Consider the following 20,752-nt stretch of genomic DNA (forward strand, 5'->3'; position numbering starts at 1 on the left):
AATCTAAGTATATGTATATATAGCATATATACATATATATGTACACATAAAATGGGTTGGGAAGTCCTTTGGTTTACACGGGATTATATATGTACTTCCCAAGTGCATAGGTTTCCTTTGACCAACCTATTCATAAAACAGATACGAAAAGTGTCATGGCAATTTTGACATTTTCTATGTCTTTTTTTCCCCTATTCGGAGGCCCCCTTTCTTCTCTTCTCCATCTGTCCTAAGCATTTTATTTTTTGAAAGCTGTTGATTCTTTTGGCCTTCTAACACTTCACTGATTCATCCATTCCATGAAAGAGCTCTAAGATCACATCCAGAAACTTATCATTAGTGGAGAACAAGGTTGCAAAAAACTTTCCCCTCTTCTTTGATCCCCTCTCCCCTCCACCCAGGAGCAAACACCGTGGTGTGTCATGAATAATACACTCTTGATCTGACTTGCCTCGTTACCCCTGGCCAGCCCAAGCAGCTGAGGTCTGAGCTGTACTCGCCCTGCATCGTTGTGCAATACTGGGAAAGACAAACTATCCATTAGTCTGCACCCTTCAGACTGTGGTGACGTGATCAGGATTCTCTTGAATTTCTATGCATTCAATTTCTTCTCTCTCCTTTCGTTTGGCACGCTTCTTTTTCTTGTGGTGCTTTTTGGAAGGGGGGAAAAAGGTTAGGAACACAGGTAAGATAACAAAACAGTGCAGAAGTGTGCAACCCCCGGTGAGCAGCAAGCATTTGAACAGTGTGAAGGTCAGGTTCGAAGGCACAAAGAGGAGGGGGACCAACCCAATAAGAAAAGAAGTAACGTTTTGCAAAATGGCTGTCCCGTGCTCTTGCAGGGAGCTTTTTATACACTGTGTTCGGGTGTGCTCGGTCGCTAATACAAATGTATAAAGCAGTGGTGCACAGTGGTCAATGGCGAAGTTCAAAGTGTAGATAAGGCACAAGATAGAGATGCAATCCATGTCGACGTTCCATAACGTCATTAAGCCCAGAACGCCCAGCTCAATTGAGGTGACACTAAGAATTATCCAGAAGTTTCCCAGAGGGTGGATCACTAGGAAAAAAGTCAGGATTAACACCAGGAGAACACCGAAGCCTGCAATCAGAACAGGCACGGTGACAGACAGGCCGTAATGGTCCATGAACACAAAGGAGGGGTTGAACACTATGAATCGGATGCTCTTTGAGAGGGAGAGGGGCCTCAGCTTTTCCAACACTTCTATGACTTCTCTCTGCTTGTCCCTGGTAGTCCTGGCCACCAGATACAAGCGAGAAGCAATGATGTTGTTTTCATCCCCGGCCTTGGAGAAGATGATGTCGTTTCGAAAATGCTGGAATTCTGGCTTTTTTAAAAATGAACTCTGCAGGACACTGATAAAGTCACTCTTGTTATTGGCACTGATGTTGCCGCCTTTCAGGAACTGGTAATACTGCTCCACCCAGGACACCGCAGTGAACCCACTGCACAGTCTCCGCAGATCCTCCTGGACGCTGCTGTTCCAGTACTCGAGGGGCTCGTAGACGTAGAATCCTATCACGGGGCTGTAGTTGCTGAAGTATTTCTGCTGAACCATGGCGTAGGAGACGCTTGGGGAATCACTGGCTAGTAGATTGATGATGTTGGCTCGGTCGCTGATCTGCAGGCACCCCATGAAGGAGAAGGAGGCGTAAATGAGATAGAGGATGACAACGAATGGCTTCACGTAGATGTTGGTTATCCACTCATTGTAATGTTCACGGAGGAAGTGCTGGATGAAGTGGTGCTGGTAGGGGTTTGTCTCGTGATGGGACGTCTGCTGATGTCCATCGCTCATCACCGTCTGGAACCACACAGGCTTGCGCTCCAGGTACTCCGCGGAAGGAATTTTACAGCAGAAGATGCTGTGATAGCGGTTTTGTTCGAGTTGGCCAGCGAAGACCAGACAGGAGCCAAAGAAAGAAAAAATGTAAAAGTAGTTTAACAGAATGGACACACACATGTTCTGACAGAAGACTTTGACAGCCTCTATGTTTGTGAATGGGCTGGCACCCATGCCAAAGGTAATGAGGTACAGGGAGCTGGTCATGGTATAGGTGACCATCACATCAGAATAGGCATCTGCTACCCTGTCTTTGAAGGGCAAATTTTCTCTGGTTCTCCGCCATCCAGACAGAAGCTCAAATACTCCTTTTGTTCCATGACCTAATTTAAGAAAAGAAGAAAAAGAATAATTGTTTTTATTTTCTCCTATGGTTCAAGCGAATTTCTGATAAGTTGTCTATGCTAAACAATACCTTATACTCTAATCCTCATATCAGGGTCTCAAAGTTTGAGTTATATGACAGGACATACGTGCTCCATGTCTCCACTTTAAGAAAGCCCAGACTTCTTGGTAATGTTGGGAAAAAGGAAACATTTATCTGTTTATTAATTTGACAAGTTGTAGTATAATGTGACATTAGCTCTACACATGTCTCCTTACATGGATTATAAATTGTCAAGGGCACTGGCTGTTATTTGTGAAGCTTCAGATGCCCCTCAACACCAATTTAGTGCTTCATCAACTGATGTATTGACTGATAGTCCCTAACCTCCATTTCTAGCTGATTTACATGGTGATTTAGAAAATTATAAAATAATTTTAAACATTTAAAAATGGCTTTAAATCGATTTTACAATGTTAATAATCTGCTTAGTGGCCAAATGGCTTAGAAACTGATTCCTATAGAGTTGATTAACATTGGATGTGAGTTTGACTGGTGGTGGTGCAGAAGATAGAGCGTCGACCTGGGATGCTGGGGTTTCAGGTTCGAAACCCTGAGATCACTGGCTTCAGTGCAGGCTCACCAGCTTAGGCACAGGATAATCGACATGATCCCAAGGTCACTGGCTTAACTCAAAGGTTGCTGGCTTGAAGCCCAAGGTCACTGGCTTGAGGAAGGGGTCACTGGCTCAGCTTGAGCCCCCCAGTTGAGGCACATATATAAGAGAAGCAATTATGAACAACTAAAGTGACACAACTACGAGTAAATGTTTCTTGTCTCTCTACTTTTCTCCCTCTGAAAAAAAAATTGGATATGAGTAAAAATAAATCTTCTGCTGGGTTACATGAAAGACTGGGCAAGACCTTCAGGTTAAGAGATCACAGCAAGCATTTCTTCTGGGTTCTTCACAGAGCCTTTATTGACAGAAGGGTATGCTGACAAAATGTTTGACTTTTTGTAATCAACTTCTGTGTACACTTTGACAAGAGTAAATAAACAAAAAGTTTAGCAAAGAAATACCACGTGAACACCTACTATGTGCCAGAAACTGTTAGATACCAAGATCTTTTATTTCAGTAACTTGATAGCCCTTAAAATACCGTTACTTGCTTTTTTAAAAAACAAGATCAGAAATCATAGTTATTATACAATACCTGCAAATTCTCTTCTCTTCACTTGCCTGAATTAGCTCTGTCAAGTACCATCCACAATAAATATTTGATAACTAACTGAGTGGAAATCTTCATAGATCTGTCTTGCTCTTGTAGCCATTACAGTATATATACAAACCTTTTCCATGAATGGATAGAAACTGTGCTTTAGCTGTTCTCCAAGAAATCTATTAAACAAAAATGTGGTACAAAGGTATAAAATGAACTAGTTTAAGAAAACCTGGACAATGGACTTTGTGTGGCACCTAGATATTGGAGTTCTGGGTTATAGACCCAATTTACTTCATTGTGCTTTAACATATTGTCACAGCTGGATCTTACTATTATCACTGACTTTGTGTTGTTGATAAAGTTTGCTAACTGGCCTACATAATTATTTTCCTTCTTTGTCATTTTTATTTGGGACTACATTGTACACAATTTCTTAGCTTACCTTTCAACTAAGGGTTGTTCATATAACATATTTCTGGATGATGTAATGTAACTGAAAGTCATTTAAGTGTTCTTGGATAGAAAGTCAACATCATTAAAATGTCCATACCACCCAAAGCAATCCATAGATTCAACACAATTCCTATCAAGATATCAATGGTGTATTTCACAGAGCTATAACAAATATTCCAAAAATTTATATGGGACAACAAAAACATGCTGAATAGCTACATTGACCTTGAGGAAGAAAAAGTCGGAAGAAGCACATTGCCTGATATCACACTATACTACAAGATCATAGTAATCACAACAGCATGGCACTAACATAAAAACAGACATATAGATCAATGGAGTAGAATAAGAGTCCAGAAATAAACCCATACTTTTATAATTAATTAATATTTGACAAAGGATGGTGTATTACAAAATTGTACACCTGAAACCTGAATACTACTACTACTACTACTACTAATAATAATAATAATAATAAAAGGGTGCTTATCAGAAAACTATGAGGAAGCTTGTCCTAAAAGACATCATGGCACCACCAAGAGCCCTGGCCTATCTTCCTTTTGGATTTTATTTAATGAAAATCAAATCTCCATTGTCTATGTCATTTTAAGTAAGGCTGTTTTATGAAGATGAACCTATTCCTAACCAACAATTATGGGGATTTAAGGCTTTTTGCTTTATAGTTAGACTATGGAATGTACAGGTTTAAGTGTATATAATGCTGATTTTGTGTGTGTGTGTGACAAAGACAGAGAGAGACAGCAAGAGGGACAGATAGGGATGAACAGACAGGAAGGGAGAGCTATGAGAAGCATAAAATCTTTGTTGTGGCACCTTAGTTGTTCATTAATTGCTTTCTCTTAGTGCCTTGACCAGGGGACTACAGCGGACTGAGTGACACCTTGCTTAAGCCAGCAATCTTGGATTTAAGCTGGTGAGCATCGCTCAAACAGATGATGAGCACACGTTTAAGCTGGCGACCTCTGGGTTTCGAACCTGAGTCCTCTGCATCCCAGTCCAATGCGCTATCCACTGCACCACCGCCAGGTCAGGCAATGATCTTTGATTTTAAAGACACATTGGCCCACCTACACTGGGAGTTATTATTAACCTTTAATTATTATTGCATTGGAGATTTTCTTATTCCAAATATAACACCTATTTAATCTCCAAAATGTTCTTTTCTGGTTCTCCCATCAGGAAAGATCTTTTAACCTAACGAGTAGAATGGCACTTAGGTATAAGGTAAGGTTTGTTTGTTTTTTTGATAATGATCTATTTCTTCTTACATTTAATTACTAGCCCAACATATATATACATTGAATTAAGGCTAATGCTTCTTTTTTTCTTTACAGAGACAGAGAGAGAGTCAGAGAGAGGGATAGACAGGGACAGACAGACAGGAATAGAGAGAGGTGAGAAGCATCAATCATCAGTTTTTCGTGCGCATTGCGACACCTTAGTTGTTCATTGATTGCTTTCTCATATGTGCCTTGACCACGGGCCTTCAGCAAACTAAGTAATCCCTTGCTCAAGCCAGCAACCTTGGGTCCAAGCTAGTGAGCTTTGCTGAAACCAGATGAGCCCGCGCTCAAGCTGGCGACCTCAGGGTCTTGAATCTGGGTCCTCTGCATCCCAGTCTGACACTCTATTCACTGTGCCATCGCCTGGTCAAGCAAGGCTAATGCTTCTTAACATCAATTGTTCAGTTCTACCTTCTGCAAGACTCCCAGACCAAACAGGATACTTCTTCCTTTATTCCCTTGACAAAAATGTAATTTTAGGAAACAAGTTAAAGTAATTATTTAGTTAGAGCACTTCTTCTGAAATGAGGAGTCTTTCTACCTTTGTAGCCCCAAGGGGAGAAAAGACTACATGGGGCTATTGCTAAATCTGGCTGGCCTTTGCTGGTGGTCACTTTTATGGAATATTAGGTACACTCTGCAGGCCATAGTGTTGCTTATATAATACGAAGGTCTATAATGTAGAAAGATGTACTAAACTATATTAGCTTAAGTAGTCAAATTAAGTGTGATAAAAGACTGGAAACACAATTTCCAAACTTTATTTTATCTCATTTATAGATTTAGGTATTTTACAAGGTATTCCTATCACTATTCACTCATTTGATTCTCACTGTAATTGGGCTACATCCTAACAGTTCTGATTTCTTACCTGCTTAACTCAGGGTAATCTCTCTCCCCATGTTAGTTTTATCTTCTTAGTTTTGTTCATCCTATTTTCTCTGCCTTATAACACCTTCTCTTTATTGCTGGTCATTTAATTGAAATTCTACCCATTAGACAGTTAAGGGTCAGCTCAATTCTTATCTTTGCCAAGAAGCTATCTCTGACAATTCCAGACAAACTGATTTTTTTTCTGTTCCCTAAATTTATACGGTGCTAATTATTTACTTGTTTTGACACCCAACCATGTGCTGTTTTGCTCGTGAACAAAATGACTTTCTCAAGATCTGTTCCTTCTCTTGGTTAAATTGCAAATTCTTCAAGGTTGGAGAATGCATTTTATGTTAATTTTATGCTCTGCAGAACATCTGGCAAAGTGATAGATGCCCAGAAAACACCCACTAATCTCCTATTGAACTTAATCTGCTGTAATTCTTGATTCTAGATGGGTTCAGAAAAAAAACCGTTAATTATTCTTAATGATAAAAATAATTACTCAAAGCATCTTTACACATCTATTAATTGTGTCAAAAAGAGTTTATAAAAGTTAATTTATTTTCCAATTATTGTTGACATACAATATTAGTTTCAGTTGTACAACATAGTGATTAGACATTTATATATGTTACGAAGTTATGATCTAGGTACCTCTAATACCCATTGGACACCATACAGAGTTACGGAAATATTATTGACTCTGTTCCCTATGCTGTACTTCTTCTTCCCAGGACTGTTTTAATAAATTCATCACCTCCCCCTACTTCCTTCTCATCTGGTGACTATCAATTTGTTTTCTGTATTTATCAATTTGTCTATTTTGTTTGTGTATTTTTTTTTTAAGATATGGATGAGTAATGTTTCATTGCATATACAGGGGTGGGCAAAAGTAGGTCTACGTTTGTAATACAAATAAATAATACAAGAATAAACTGCATTTTGCATACACACAATTATAAACCTACTTATGCCTGCCTCTGAATGAACCTCTCTTCTTTATCTATTAATTCAATGCAACCCAATATATATTTATTTAGAGTTTGTTACACGAGGATCTGCCAGTCAATATATTAAATATAAAGGTAAACAAGAAACACAATCTTTTTCAAGATGCCAGTCTTAAAGTTCATTATTACTTGGGTAATACTAAGACAGTTCATATCTTCTAATAAATATAACGTTTAGATACTATCCTGGACAATGTATGATGTTCAGAAGCATTCCTGGTCACCACCCCCTATACCAGTAATACACTCTATCACTGTAGCAAGATCTTCAGACATTGCCAAATTCTGCTGTCTGAGGGACCAGTTGCACTTGATTGAGAATTTTTGGTTTATTCAAAGTGAAAAGAAATAATATGCACACATACATACACACATCATATACATATTTAATCACCTTTTCCTGATTATAAAAACAGGACATATTTATTCATCCTTTTATCCATCCAATTAGATAACTGCTTAAATAATTAATTCACAGAACTGGGGTCCTACCAAGAACAAAGTAGTATTTGGGATAACTCTTGTCACTCTATCTAGTGGCCTATCAACCATAAAGAGCCCTTTTCCTAACTCTGAAATATTTTCTTATTGTTTTTTTCTTTTCGCTTTGGTTTCCATTCTGAGGCTGGAACTGTTTTTTGCTCAATTGAAAGAAGCCCTAACTCTCCATTTAGCTTTTCTAACAAGGTTGTAGTCACTATTTTTCTACCTTTACTAAAAGCCCTTTTCTAATTCAAACAATTAGAAATAAAGATATTGATATCTACCCAAAGACAGGTGGACCACCATCTCAGATGATCATGCATGAACCAAATACATGTGTGGGTTACCTCAGTGAACCATTACCTGAACTAATAATTGGAGTATGTTAGTTCTTGGTACCCAGTTCTGACTGTTCTTTGCTTCTGTTTAATTTTCCCCACTCAAACCCTTAACCCTTACTGGAGGGCTCAACTTGTCTTATGACCAACTACATTCAAGTTTCTGAAGAATGAGGGAAACATATATGTAAGCAGTTAACTGACACTTAAGAAAGAATTGCATTCTTGTTGAGTAGAGACATATGCTGCATGACCAGGTGGTGGCACAGTGGATAGTGTCATACTGAGACATGGAGGTTTGAAACTCCGAGGTCATTGGCTTGAGAGTGGGGTCACTGACTTGAACGTGAGATCATAAACATAACCCCATTCTTGCTGGCTTGAGTCCCAAAATCACTGGCTTAAATCCCAAGGTCGCTGGCTTGAACCCAAGGTCACTGGCTCCAGCAAGGGGTCACTCACTTTGCTGTAGGCCCCTTGTCAAGGCACATATGAGAAAGCAATCAATGAACAACTAAGGAGCTGCAACAAAGAATTGATGCTTCTCATCTTTCTCCCTTCCTGTCTGTCTGTCCCTATCTGTCCCTCTCTCTGTCTGTCACACACACACACACACACACACACACACACACACACACACACAGTAGAGATGCATGTTGTGTACTGTGAAAATACAATTGATTGTTTCTGAGGGATCAGGAAACACTCCAAAAGATTTTAGTGAACTAATGGCAATCTAGAATAATCTGATGGACTAACAAAAAGACATAAAAACCTGTAAATTAAGAGTTGGTAGTTGTGTTTCCAATGTTTATAACTGTGATTTTTTTTCTCTCAGAAGAGATTAGTTTGATGTTACAACAGGGTAAGCTGTTGTCCAAAATATGTGTTTTATTTAATGCTTCAAAAGATGACTGCCAAATTTTGATTATGGTTCCCTTTCATTGTTTTATTAATTTGCAAACTATATTAGAATAATACAATATGTATTTCACCTGGGACATTACTGAATAACTAATATTTTCCTTTGGCAAATTTCATGAAGTAAAAGAGAGAAAATGATTGGGACAGAATAAAAACTGGGAGAATATTCAAAGGCAGAAACGAACAGAAACAAAAGACTTGTGTGCGTATGTGCACATATTGGATGTTCCAATGTTGGGAAAACCAGGCATGTTGTTGGGAAGACTTATTTGTAAATGAAAGCAAATGGAAGCATTATGCAATAAAAAGAAACGTGGTAACATAACTTACTTAACAATAATTGAATACGTTCTGCTATCTGAAATTGAGACACAAGACAATGAAAGAGTCTGTGGATTTGTCCAGCTGCGGTGGTCCAGCCAGAACAAATATTTTAAATGACCAAAATTTAAAAATAACGTTTTTGTTACCAACAAAACTGATTTCAGTCCTATGTGAACTGAACATCTTCGAACTGATTACAATTCCATTCGAGCCTCAAGTAATCTCTGTACAGCAAATAAAGTTGACTTCTGAAATAAGAATGGGTCTATTCTGAGAACTGATTTCAACCCCCCTGTAACCACATTTCTCTTAAGTCCTGCTCTTCCGTGTAAACTTCCACACTGTGATGGTGCCTTATGCACTGTAGGAAAACTCTCTGATGACATGGATTAGCTTAAAGTGACTCCTTTCATAGCAATGTGTATTTTCTGGAAATCTGATACAAATATTACAGTTGCCATTTTGATCCCAAATCTGATTTCTCTAAAACCTAGAATTCCAAAAAAAGAAACAAAACAGTTTTTAACAAGGATCAAATTCTATCAGAAATAACTGTAACTGACTTAATTAGTGTCTCCCTACTGGGCTCCTCTTTTATATACTGCATTAATAAGCACCATCTGTGGGCTGCCAGTTCTTTGTAATAAGCTGAGTTTGAATTCTCTCCATTTGACTCAAGAAGATGTACTAGTTGGTCTGCCTTTTCCCTTGACATGTTAATCCCAAAGCGTGACATGAGAGTAGGACACCTCCATGAGAAACACAGAAACAGAGATTATGACCTGCTCCAGGGAAAACGTTCTACTTTATTTTAGGACTTATTTCTGCCTTGGTTAGCTATGCTTTTAATAATCATGTTTGTGGGAATCACAGAGGCTCAGGTGAAAAAGAGCATTTTGACTTTCGATTGGTCTCTTAAGGTATACGACTTCCCAATGCCAACCAAATGAATAAATAATGAGTAAAAAGATCAAGTCCCAGTCGACAGAACCAGTGAAGCAGCTCAAAACATCTGGATATTGAATCTGCAGATTGTTATTGTTAACTTGTTTGGCATTTTATGGGATCCTTAGCCTCCTTTTCATTAGTGGGCGTATTCCTATCTAGACTTTTAAAAATACTCCTCAAACGTGATCTCTTATTACATTTTTTTTTCTTTGTATTTTTCTGAAGCTGGAAACGGGGAGAGACAGTCAGACTCCCGCATGCGCCCAATCGGGATCCACCCGGCACGCCCACCAGGGGGCGATGCTCTGCCCCCCTGGGGCGTCGCTCTGCCGAGACCAGAGCCACTCTAGCGCCTGGGGCAGAGGCCAAGGAGCCATCCCCAGCGCCCGGGCCATCTTTGCTCCAATGGAGCCCTGGCTGCGGGAGGGGAGGAGAGAGACAGAGAGGAAGGAGGGGGGAGTGGAGAAGCAAATGGGCGCTTCTCCTATGTGCCCTGGCCGGGAATCTAACCCGGGTCCCCCCGCACGCCAGGCCGACGCTCTACCGCTGAGCCAACCGGCCAGGGCCAAACGTGATCTCTTTTCTAACACCTTCCCCATGCCTTCTTCAAAGAAGAGTCTCTCTTTTGTGTTCCAGGACATACCACAGTGCTTACTGCCACACCCAGCTGAAGCTGTCCACTGGTGGGCCTGTCTTTTGTGTAAGCCTATAAGGTTCTCACTGGCTAGGGCAGGTACTTGTCTTGATCATATTTGAGTCTAAATTATTTGGCATGTTACCGGTGCTTAATAAATATATGTGATACTGAATTGGCCACAATCTGAGTTTAGTTTTAAAGATATGTATAATTTTTCTTGCAATGAGTCTTAAAAGCCCTTTATTCAGCATAACATTTTGTGAAATAGATACAGTAGTTTGCCACATTTCACTAAGAAAGACGTTTGCTGGGTGTTACTCAGTGATTCTGTCCACAGAGGTGGTGATATATATCATTGATGTCGTTGCGAAATTAGCGTGTAATTCATTCATTTGACTGGCTCAGTATTACCAGTGTCTGTAGGAAATGCAATATGAAATTAAAGAACTTGCTCTAAGTTGCTATTTGGCAGAGTTTAAATGGGCCCATAAAGCACTCATGCTACCTAAAATATGATAAATTTTTTAGAATTTTCTAATCCGCATGATGTCTAACCTAAAGGTGATGAATAGTGTATATTTGTAGAATGACTGCTTTTAATTAACTCTCATCTAGAATAAATAGGTGACTATCAAGCTCTGTTCATAATGGACAACCAAAGCTTTTGCCTCTTGGTCCCTACAGAGCTCAATAAAACATAGGGTAGGAAGTTACTCAACAGAATTTTCCAAGCTGCTCTTGCTAGGTGCATTTGATGGGTTTGCCTGGTAATATGTGTTGGTGTTGTGCAATGAGGAACAGTGTAGCTTCATATTACCCTGTATATACACACACACATATACATACATACATACACACAGATACCCACACACATATAGAGAGAGAGAAAAAAAAAGAGGAGAGAGAGCAGAAATAGAAATAGAGAAAGCAGATGGGGTTATTTTAAAACCCATCATTACAATAAAAGATTTAATACTCAAAGTGGGCACAACTAGGTAAGTAACACCATTTAATATTGTTTAGTAGAACATTCCTCAGAGCCAGATAGCTTGAGCTTGAGTATAAGTCCTAGGTCTCCCACTTCCTAGCTCTGTGATCACGGGCAGGATGTTTTTGGAAGCTCTCCCTGTCTGTTTCTTCAAAGGATTGTGATGAGTTTTAGATAAGTGGACACATGCATTTAGTATCCAGTGAGGACTATATTGAATGGGAAAGCTAAGTGCTGGCAACTGCAGGATTTTTGTCATGGAGAACGCTTCAAATCATTTGACTTTGAATGCTTTCTTCTGCATGCAGCTTGGTTACTGCTGTCTTTTCCATCACGGTTGCACAGACTTTAGGGGGAACTTGGGGCTCTCTTTCCACCTGTCCTAGCTGCAGGGCCTCAGCACTGCCAAGAGCGGAAGCCAGGACCAGCCACGTGACGGGGGGCTGCCATGATTTCCTGTGTTTCCCTCTCCCTGGGATTCCCATTCAGGGGAAAAAACAAATGCCAGGAGCTTTCCATTTTCTTCTCAATACTTTCTGTGTCTTTTATGTTTCATAAATTAAATGTACACTATTATTTTCCATTTTAAAAATATTATTAAATTTATTGGGGTGACATTGGTTAATAAAATTATATAGGTTTCAAGGGCACATTTCTCTGATACATCATCTGTATATTGCATTGTGTGCTCACCACCCACAGTCAAATCATCTTCTGTCACCATATATTTGGCCCCCTTTACTACCTGCCCTTCCCTCTGGTAACCACTATATTCTTGACTGTGTCTATGAGTTTCAGTTTTATATCCCATAAATGAGTGAGATCATGTGGTTCTTAGCCTTTGCTGACTGATTTATTTCACTTAACATAATATTCTCAAGGTCCATCCATGTTGTTGCAAATAACAGTATTCATCTTGTGGCTGAATAGTATACCATGGTATATGAGTACACATCTTCTTTTTCTAAACATTTATCAGAGGATACTTTGGTTGTGTCCATGTCTTAGACACCATAAAAAAATGCCACAATAAACAAAAGGAGGGTACATATATATTTGAGAATAAATGTTTTTTAGTTTCTTGGATAGATACAGAAGAGGGATTTCTGGGTCATGTGGTAGCTCTATTCTTAAATTTTTGAGAAATCATCATACTGTTTTCCATAGTGGCTATACCAGTTTACATTCCCACCAGCAGTAAATGAGGGTTCCTTTTTATACACAATCTCTTCAACATTTGTTATTACCTGTCTTGTTGATAACAGGCAATCTAACAAGCATGAGGTGGTATCTCACTGTAGTCTTGATATGCATTTCTGTAATAGCTAGGGAAGTTGAACATCTTTTCTTATATCTGTTGGTGATTTGTATGTCTTCTTGAAAGAAGTGTCTGCTCAGGTCCTCTGCCCATTTTTTAATTTGATTATTTGTTTGTTTTGTGTTCAGTTGTATGTATTTTTTTTATATTTTGGCTATTAACCTTTTGTCAGAGCTGTTGTTTACAAATATTATCTCCCATTCAGATGATTGTTTTTTGTTTTGTTTCTAAGTTTTTGTTGTTGTTATTGTTGTTTTTTACTGTGCAAAAGCTTTTTAGTTTTATATAGTCCCATTCATTTATTTTGGCCTTTACCTTCCTTGCCTTTGGGGTCAAATTCATAAAATGTTCTCTAAAAGCAATGTCCATATGTTTAGTACCTATATTTCTTTTACGTGATTTATTGTTTCAGATCTTATATAAATATTTAGGTCTTTGACCCATTCTGAATTAATTTTTGTATATGAAGACAAACTGTAATTTAGTTTTATTTTTTTATATGTGGTTTTCCAATTTTCCCAGTACCATTTATTGAAGAGGCTTTCTTTTCTGCATTGTGTATTTTTGTTTTCTTTGCCAATATACATGTAGTTTTATTTCTGGGATTTTGAGTCTGTTCCATTGGTATGTGTGTCTGTTTTTCTCCCAATACCATGCTGTTTTGATTAACATAGCTCTGTAGTATAATTTAGTGTATCACAGGTATTGTGATACCTCTGACTTTATTCTTATTTCTCAGGATTGCTTTGGTTATTTGGGACCTTCTGTGGTTTCATACAAATATGATGGCTTTTTTTTTGTTTTATTTCTTTAAAAAAATGACATTGGGATTTTGATTAGGATTGCATTAAATCTACATATTTCTTTGGGTGATGTGGTCATTTTAACTAATATACTTTTTTTTCGAGAAAGAAAAAAGCAATTGCAACAGTTGGGCGCTGTCAAGTAGCCATTGATATTTGCAGAAGCTGGTCTGGCACTCATAGCTCGGCTTAATGTTGTCCTGTTGACCACAGTCTGGCAGAACAACATCAGACAAGACCACTCTATGACTGGGAAAGACTGAGATATAGGACCACTTTATAATTATGACTGGGTACAAACAAAGCAAAAGCATTGTGTAAAACATAAAACGGACCAAATATCCTTTTATCAAGAATGATAAGCGTGCTTCCTGCTTCCTTAGCAATCACAGTTTAGTCTTGGTTCGGTGTTCTCACATTCTAGGTATAAAAATTATTAAGGTAATTGATTATAGAATTACACTATTTTCTTGACAGCAACCAATCATTCTGCATTGAGCCCTCTGCCAAATTAACTAACACTTGCAAACATCATATAATACATCCATTCTAATACCTTCTTCTGGAAATTCTTCATAATCCCAATAATATGTGTTCTTCCTCATTGTGATGAGTCAACAAACCTAAACTTGTTCAACTATAGTAGTGTTTCTTGTCATCTTTGGCTAGAAGGCATAGGCATTTTATTATAAATATATATTTTGAAAAACAAAATAAAATAAAACTTTTGTTATTATTGTTGATTCTTTAATTTGATTTCTTTGAATGCAAGAGTTAGAACAGCAGTACTGTGTGAGAGTTAATTACTAGAGGATTCGAATTTACAGACCACGTCACCAGTAAAAGGAATAGCTTCCTGACAAAAATAATATTTTAGTTGCATCCTTACTAAAGAGAGAATGTCAGTTGGGCACATGGGAAGTGGTAAAGTGTTATGAGAAGAAGATAGCATAGGAGAAGGAACCAAGTAGAACTAACAAGTCATTGTTTTAAGCAGAGAAGAGCAATGAATGAAAGAATGAGTCATTGGACAGAAAATCTTACAATTATCAAGAGATGTGGGTTAGTAGTTTACAAACTAAACACAAACATATGCTTTAAAAAATCATGATCAAGAATAAGAGATCATATTAAAAAGATAATAATAAACATAAGAACTTACATGAGCAAATATTAAGATTATCTTAATGTTTATTGAGGTAAAGATATTAAAAGAACAAATATTAGAAGAATTAACTTAGTCATTTGAAAAAAATTTTCTAAATACCTCCCATTAGGAAAATATAGTAAAATGTTTTCCCTTTGAAGTTAATAACTCCCATTTGTCCCACTTGAAAACCACATCACATCTATATGTCTGAACTCAGCAGTTCATTAATTATAAGCTTTGGGGCTCTTCAGTCCTATAAAGAGTAAAAGTGGTGATGACTTAGAATTTGTGTTAGCACTATGATCTGAAAAATACTTTTAAAATGTCTGATTCAATTATTAAGAGATACCTTTGAAATGGAAGGAATCTTAGCAAATTTAAATTATGCACAGTTTTGGTTTCTAATAAATATCATTCAAGAGAGAAATCTTCAAATTTAAAGCACAAATGCTTGATAAAAGCATAATGCTTCAAAGGGCAAGTTTTCTGGGAGCATCCTTGAATGCTCTGCTGCCTTTCTTACCAATGAAGTTGAAATAAAAACATCCCATGCCCTGGAATTCTCTCTGAACAGGATAGCCCGAAGCCCATGGAAATGCAATTAACCAAAAAGCTCAGGAATTGAATCATCTAATTATACCAATAGTCATTAAATTTATCAACCAGAAACTCCTTTTTGATTCAACTTTTATTGGTTAATTAACTTTATTGAATAAGATCATTCTAAAATACATTAGATTTGTATTTCTCTCCTGTACTATAGCAAACCCTAAAAAAGGAAGGAAAAGGAAGGAAGGAAGGAAGGAAGGAAGAAAGGAAGGGAAGGAGGGAGGGAGAAGGAAGGAAAAAAAGAAAAGGCAGCATGTGAGGCAGTAAAAAGAATATACTTGGGAGTGGCAAATTTGGTTTCAGTTCTGGCTCTACCACTGTCTCATATGTGAGGTTGGAGATAAGTAATTTAACTTCTATGTGCCTTATTTTCCTAGTCTCCAAAATGGGGATAAAAATAGTATTTATTTTAAGGAACTAATTGAAGATGAAATAAGATAATAGTTATACTGTGCTTAAAGCAGTACCTGGCACAAAGAAACACTTGATTAATTAGCTCTTATTATTTTTTGGATAATATACTTCCAAGTCATCATTTTTTCCTGCACCAATAATTAGGAAGCAATATGATGTATTGATTAAGGCCCTGAGTTCTGGGGGTTTATGCTTCCTTAATACTATTAGATGTGTGATCTTGGGGAAACTAACAACTTCGTGGTTGGATTTGACAATCTATAAAAAAACTCTGCTTCAGAGGATTGCTGTGCTAAAGGTAACTTAGGCCTGACCAGGCAGTGGCACAGTGGATTGAGCGTTGGACTGGGATGCAGAGGACTCATGTTGAAACCATGAGGTTTTTCCATCGCTTCTCGGCCTTTTGGCTAAGATCAAGTGAAACCATGAGGTTTCCGGCTTGAGTGTGGGCTCATCAGCTTGAGCACAGGTTCACTGAATTGAGCGTGGGATCACAGACATGACCCCATAGTCGCTGGCTTGAGCCCAAGCTCACTGGCTTGAGCCCAAGGTCACTGGGTTGAGCAAGGGGTCACTTGGTCTGCTGTAGCCTCCCAGTCAAGGCACATATGAGAAAGCAATCAATGAACAACTAAGGTGCCACAACAAAGAATTGATGCCTCTCATCTCTCTCCTTTCCTGCCTGTCTGTCCTTATCTGTCCTTATCTTTCTTTCTCTCTCTCTCTCTCTCATACACACTCTCTCTGTCTCTCTCGCTAAAAAAAAGTAACTAAGAAATATGAATCTTGTAGAATGAATATCTGGCACACAGACTCCCCCAGATGTTTGGTATTACTGAATAATATTATATGGTTGTAGAAGTGTGGAGTTTGAGTTAAATATGTACCAAACCAGCAAACCTAGAGCAAAGTTTAAAAAAAATTTCTTCTCTGATTATTATTTTGTGATTTGCCTTTTATTTATTTATTTATTTATTTTTGGTGTTAGGTGTTAATTATTGGAAAATGCTGATTAATAAAGGGTTTCAGTTAATTGGATTCAACTAATTGCTGCATTCCTTACCTGTGTGTTCTTATTTAAAATAAGCTAATAGAATTGCTCTCATTTAGCAGAGAGAAGCTGAAAGGAAGCATTCCAGCCACTAATTTGTGTATTCTGCAACTCACAGAATGAACCAGAGTCACTCCCAGGAGGAGAGTGCAGCAAAGACACTAAGCAGCTGGCGGAATTCCACCAGCACCAGGACAAAGAGACTTTTTTCCAGAGGGCACTCTCAAAATGGTAGGACTGGTAGTATTTGAATATATCCTGATAAGTACTGTTGGGCAAATAAGTTTATGAAATTTCTGTTATTTGACTTTGCTCACTTTTATTGTTAAAAATGGCCGCTACTCATGTGATGATACTGCCACGTGATACCACTAATTACCTTTCTGCTTGGGAAGGGGCTTGGTTATGCTAATGTTTGCTGGAGGAGGGGTTTTGCGCCAAAATGTTTTAGGAAGAAGGAAGAAGGAGGAGCTAGGAGGCCACGTTTTTGCAGAAGAGAGACCACGTTGTTGCAGGGGAAGCAGCCAAGATGGCGGGGTGTGAAGGAGAAGCCAGTTTGTGCAGATTTGTGCAGAGATAAGCAGATGGGGAACAGAGGTGAGGGGCTTTGTGAGCTCTGCTGAACTGGTGGGGGCCTTTGATTCTAGGAATATCAGGAGGAAGTCAGTAGCTTTGGGAGCCCTGAATGGAAAGGGAAATATTTTCCCATGTGTGTATTAGCTCGCCTGCCAGAGCGAGGCTAGAATTAAAGGGATGGCCCACTATTTCTTGGCTCCACAGTTTTATTACCATCTCTCTGAGTCTAATGCGAATCTGCACCTGCCTGGCAGCTGTGATGGCCGTGGTTACTGGCCGTACAAGTACTAATTTCCTTTATAGTTGAAAAGGCTCTTCCTCAAAATATTTTCCCCTTTCAGTAGCCTACAGCTTAGTTTAGCCTTATGGTTACATAAATTTCTAGAGGGAAGTTATGACAGAAAATGCTAGATGTGAATTCCCAAAGACAAAAGATAGAGGACAGAGGGTGGGGCAAGAGAGCAGCCTGGCAGAGGAAACTGAGCACCGGCTCTCGTAGACACACTTCTGCGTTTCATTCTTGAACTTATCCAAGAAATGGCAGCTCACCCGGATAACGCGCCAGGCTACTAAACATCGCTTCAGTAAATGGAAATTGTAGGAAAGTCATAACCTTCTGTGATCAATCGTACTCTTTCTCTTCATCTCAATAATCCTCATGGACCTGGTCCTGCCCATTTCCATTAGTCAAAAATTAATCAAGAAAAAACACAACATCACTAATCAGCAGGAAAATGTAAACCCAAACCAGAATGAGATATCATTTCACACATGCTAAAGTGGCTTTTATCAAAAAGACAAGAAGTGAAAACTGTTGGCAAGGACGTAGAGAAAAAGAGCCCTGTGCACTGTTGGTGATATGCCATATTTTTCGCTCCACAGGATGCACTTTTTTTCCCCCAAAGTGGAGAAGAAAATGCCTGTGTGTCTTATAGATTGAATGTTCTTTTTTTTTTTTTTTAGCTGTTGTGCATTCCCGGACAACTAGAAGAGTATTTGAACATTAAAGTCTCTTCTCATTTTTTAATAACAGCACTAATGGTTGTTAATACTGCTATTGAGTTCACATTGTTGATATATTTTATTAAATATTTTAACACACCATTGGGTTCAGAATATGTTTTTTCTTACTTTCCTCCTTAAAACTCTAGGTGCGTCTTATGTCAAGTGGGTCTTATGGAGCGAAAAATACGGTAAGTTGGTGTAGCCACTATGTAAAACCACATAGAGGTTCTCTCCCAAAAAAGTAAAAATAAAACTACCATATGACCCAGGACTTCCACTACTGGGTATTTTTCCCAAGGGAACTAAGATGTTAACTCGAAATGATATCTGTACCCCCATGGTCACTGCAGCATTATTTACTATAGCCAAGACACAGAAACAACCTAAGTGTCCATTGATGGGTGAGTGATAAATGGCTAAAAAATACACACATATAATAGAATATGATTTAGCCAAAAAAATAAAGGGAAGAAATCCTGCCATTTATGACAACATGGGAGGACTTGAGAGCATTATGCTAAGTGAAATAAGTGAGACAGAGAAAGATAGTGTATAATCTCACTGATAAGTGGAATCTAAAAACAAAACAAAAACCAAACTCAGGGACACAGAGAATCAATTGGTGGTTCCCAAAGATCAAGAATAAAGAATGGGTGAATGATAAGGTGATCAAAGGATTCAGAGTTGCAGTTATGAAATAAACGGTGATGTAATGCACATCATGGTAACTATAATGAATAGTACTGCACTGTGTAGTTGAATGTTGCTAAGAGAGTAAACCTTAAAAGTTCTCATCACAAGAAAAAATATTTTAACTGTGTAGTGATATTAACTAGATTTATTGTGGTGATCATTTTGCAGTATATGCAAATATTAAATTACTTTGTTGTGTACCTGAAACTGTATGTCATATGACAGTGTTGTTTGTTAATTATATCTCGATTAAAAAATGCTGAGAAACAGTCAGATGAAAACCCTCCCAGATAGCTGTGACTATAGAACAACCAACTGGATTCTAGGGAAAAATGATTTTTAGGCAAGTGACTATCAAGGGAGTTCAGGCAAGTTATCTGTAGTTTTCTAATCCTTACAGCTACATGATAACTACAGCAATTACAAAATTTAAAAAAGAAGAGGTCCAAATTATTCATTTAGAACATATTTACTTATAATTAACTGACAACAATCCAAGGCATAGAAATGTTGAATAAAGAGCTAATAACAGAATGTCAGCAGCTTATACAGTTTATTATCTCTCTCATTCCTGAGCTTTCTCAAAGGGTAGACCGTGTTAACAGGGGCATTGGAATCTGCAATAAATTAACACACCTCTCAAAGAAATTGATCAACTAGTCAGCAGATATTGGCTAAGCACGCACCGTATGCCAATCATGGTGCACCACGAGAGCACGCCCAGCTTTCCCCTGACGTACACTTTCTGTGTGTTTGAGTGCACGTCCCGCCCAGATTTTTCCCAAAACATTTGCAAAGTTTTCCCCTAGTTAACATTGAATTAGTTACTTGAAGTTTCTAATATTTGCTTTCAATTGTACTGTTTGGAATATATGCCAATTATTGTGGCACATACCCAGAATTCACATACTGGCCACAGTAGCCTGGTACCTTCCGTCTCTATGGGCCAAACATCTCATACTTTGTTTCTCTGATGACAACTACATAGTATATGACAATAGAAATTTTTGTTTTTGTTTTTTTACAGAGACAGAGAGAGAGAGAGAGTCAGAGAGAAGGATAGATAGGGACAGACAGACAGGAATGGAGAGAGATGAGAAGCATCAATCATCAGTTTTTCGTTCTGACACCTTAGTTGTTCATTGATTGCTTTCTCATATGAGCCTTGACCACAGGCCTTCAGCAGACTGAGTAATCCCTTGCTCAAGCCAGCGACCTTGGGTCAAGCTGGTGAGCTTTGCTCAAGCAGATGAGCCCGCACTCAAGCTGGTAACCCCGGAGTCTCAAACCTGGGTCCTCCGCATCCCAGTCAGACACTCTATCCACTGTGCCACTGCCTAGTCAGGCGACAACAGAAATGTTATACAGCAGTGAACTCACCATGAAACCAAGGATTATGTCTTCATTTTTTGTTTGTATTTCAGAACCTAGCAGT

At 38.4% G+C, this 20,752-nt stretch overlaps 1 protein-coding gene across 1 annotated transcript in view; it reads right to left on the reverse strand.

The window, feature by feature from the left end:
* Nucleotides 1-554: 554 nt before the first annotated feature.
* Nucleotides 555-20,752, reverse strand: part of PTCHD4 (patched domain containing 4) — a 191,629-nt gene continuing 171,431 nt past the window's right edge. Inside the window, exon 3 of the mRNA XM_066361398.1 lies at nt 555-2,188. Within this exon, the coding sequence (XP_066217495.1) occupies nt 555-2,188 (1,634 nt within the window). The remainder of the gene's footprint in view (nt 2,189-20,752) is intronic.

This window comes from Saccopteryx leptura, chromosome 1 (assembly GCF_036850995.1).
Source record: "Saccopteryx leptura isolate mSacLep1 chromosome 1, mSacLep1_pri_phased_curated, whole genome shotgun sequence".
Lineage (NCBI taxonomy): Eukaryota > Metazoa > Chordata > Mammalia > Chiroptera > Emballonuridae > Saccopteryx > Saccopteryx leptura.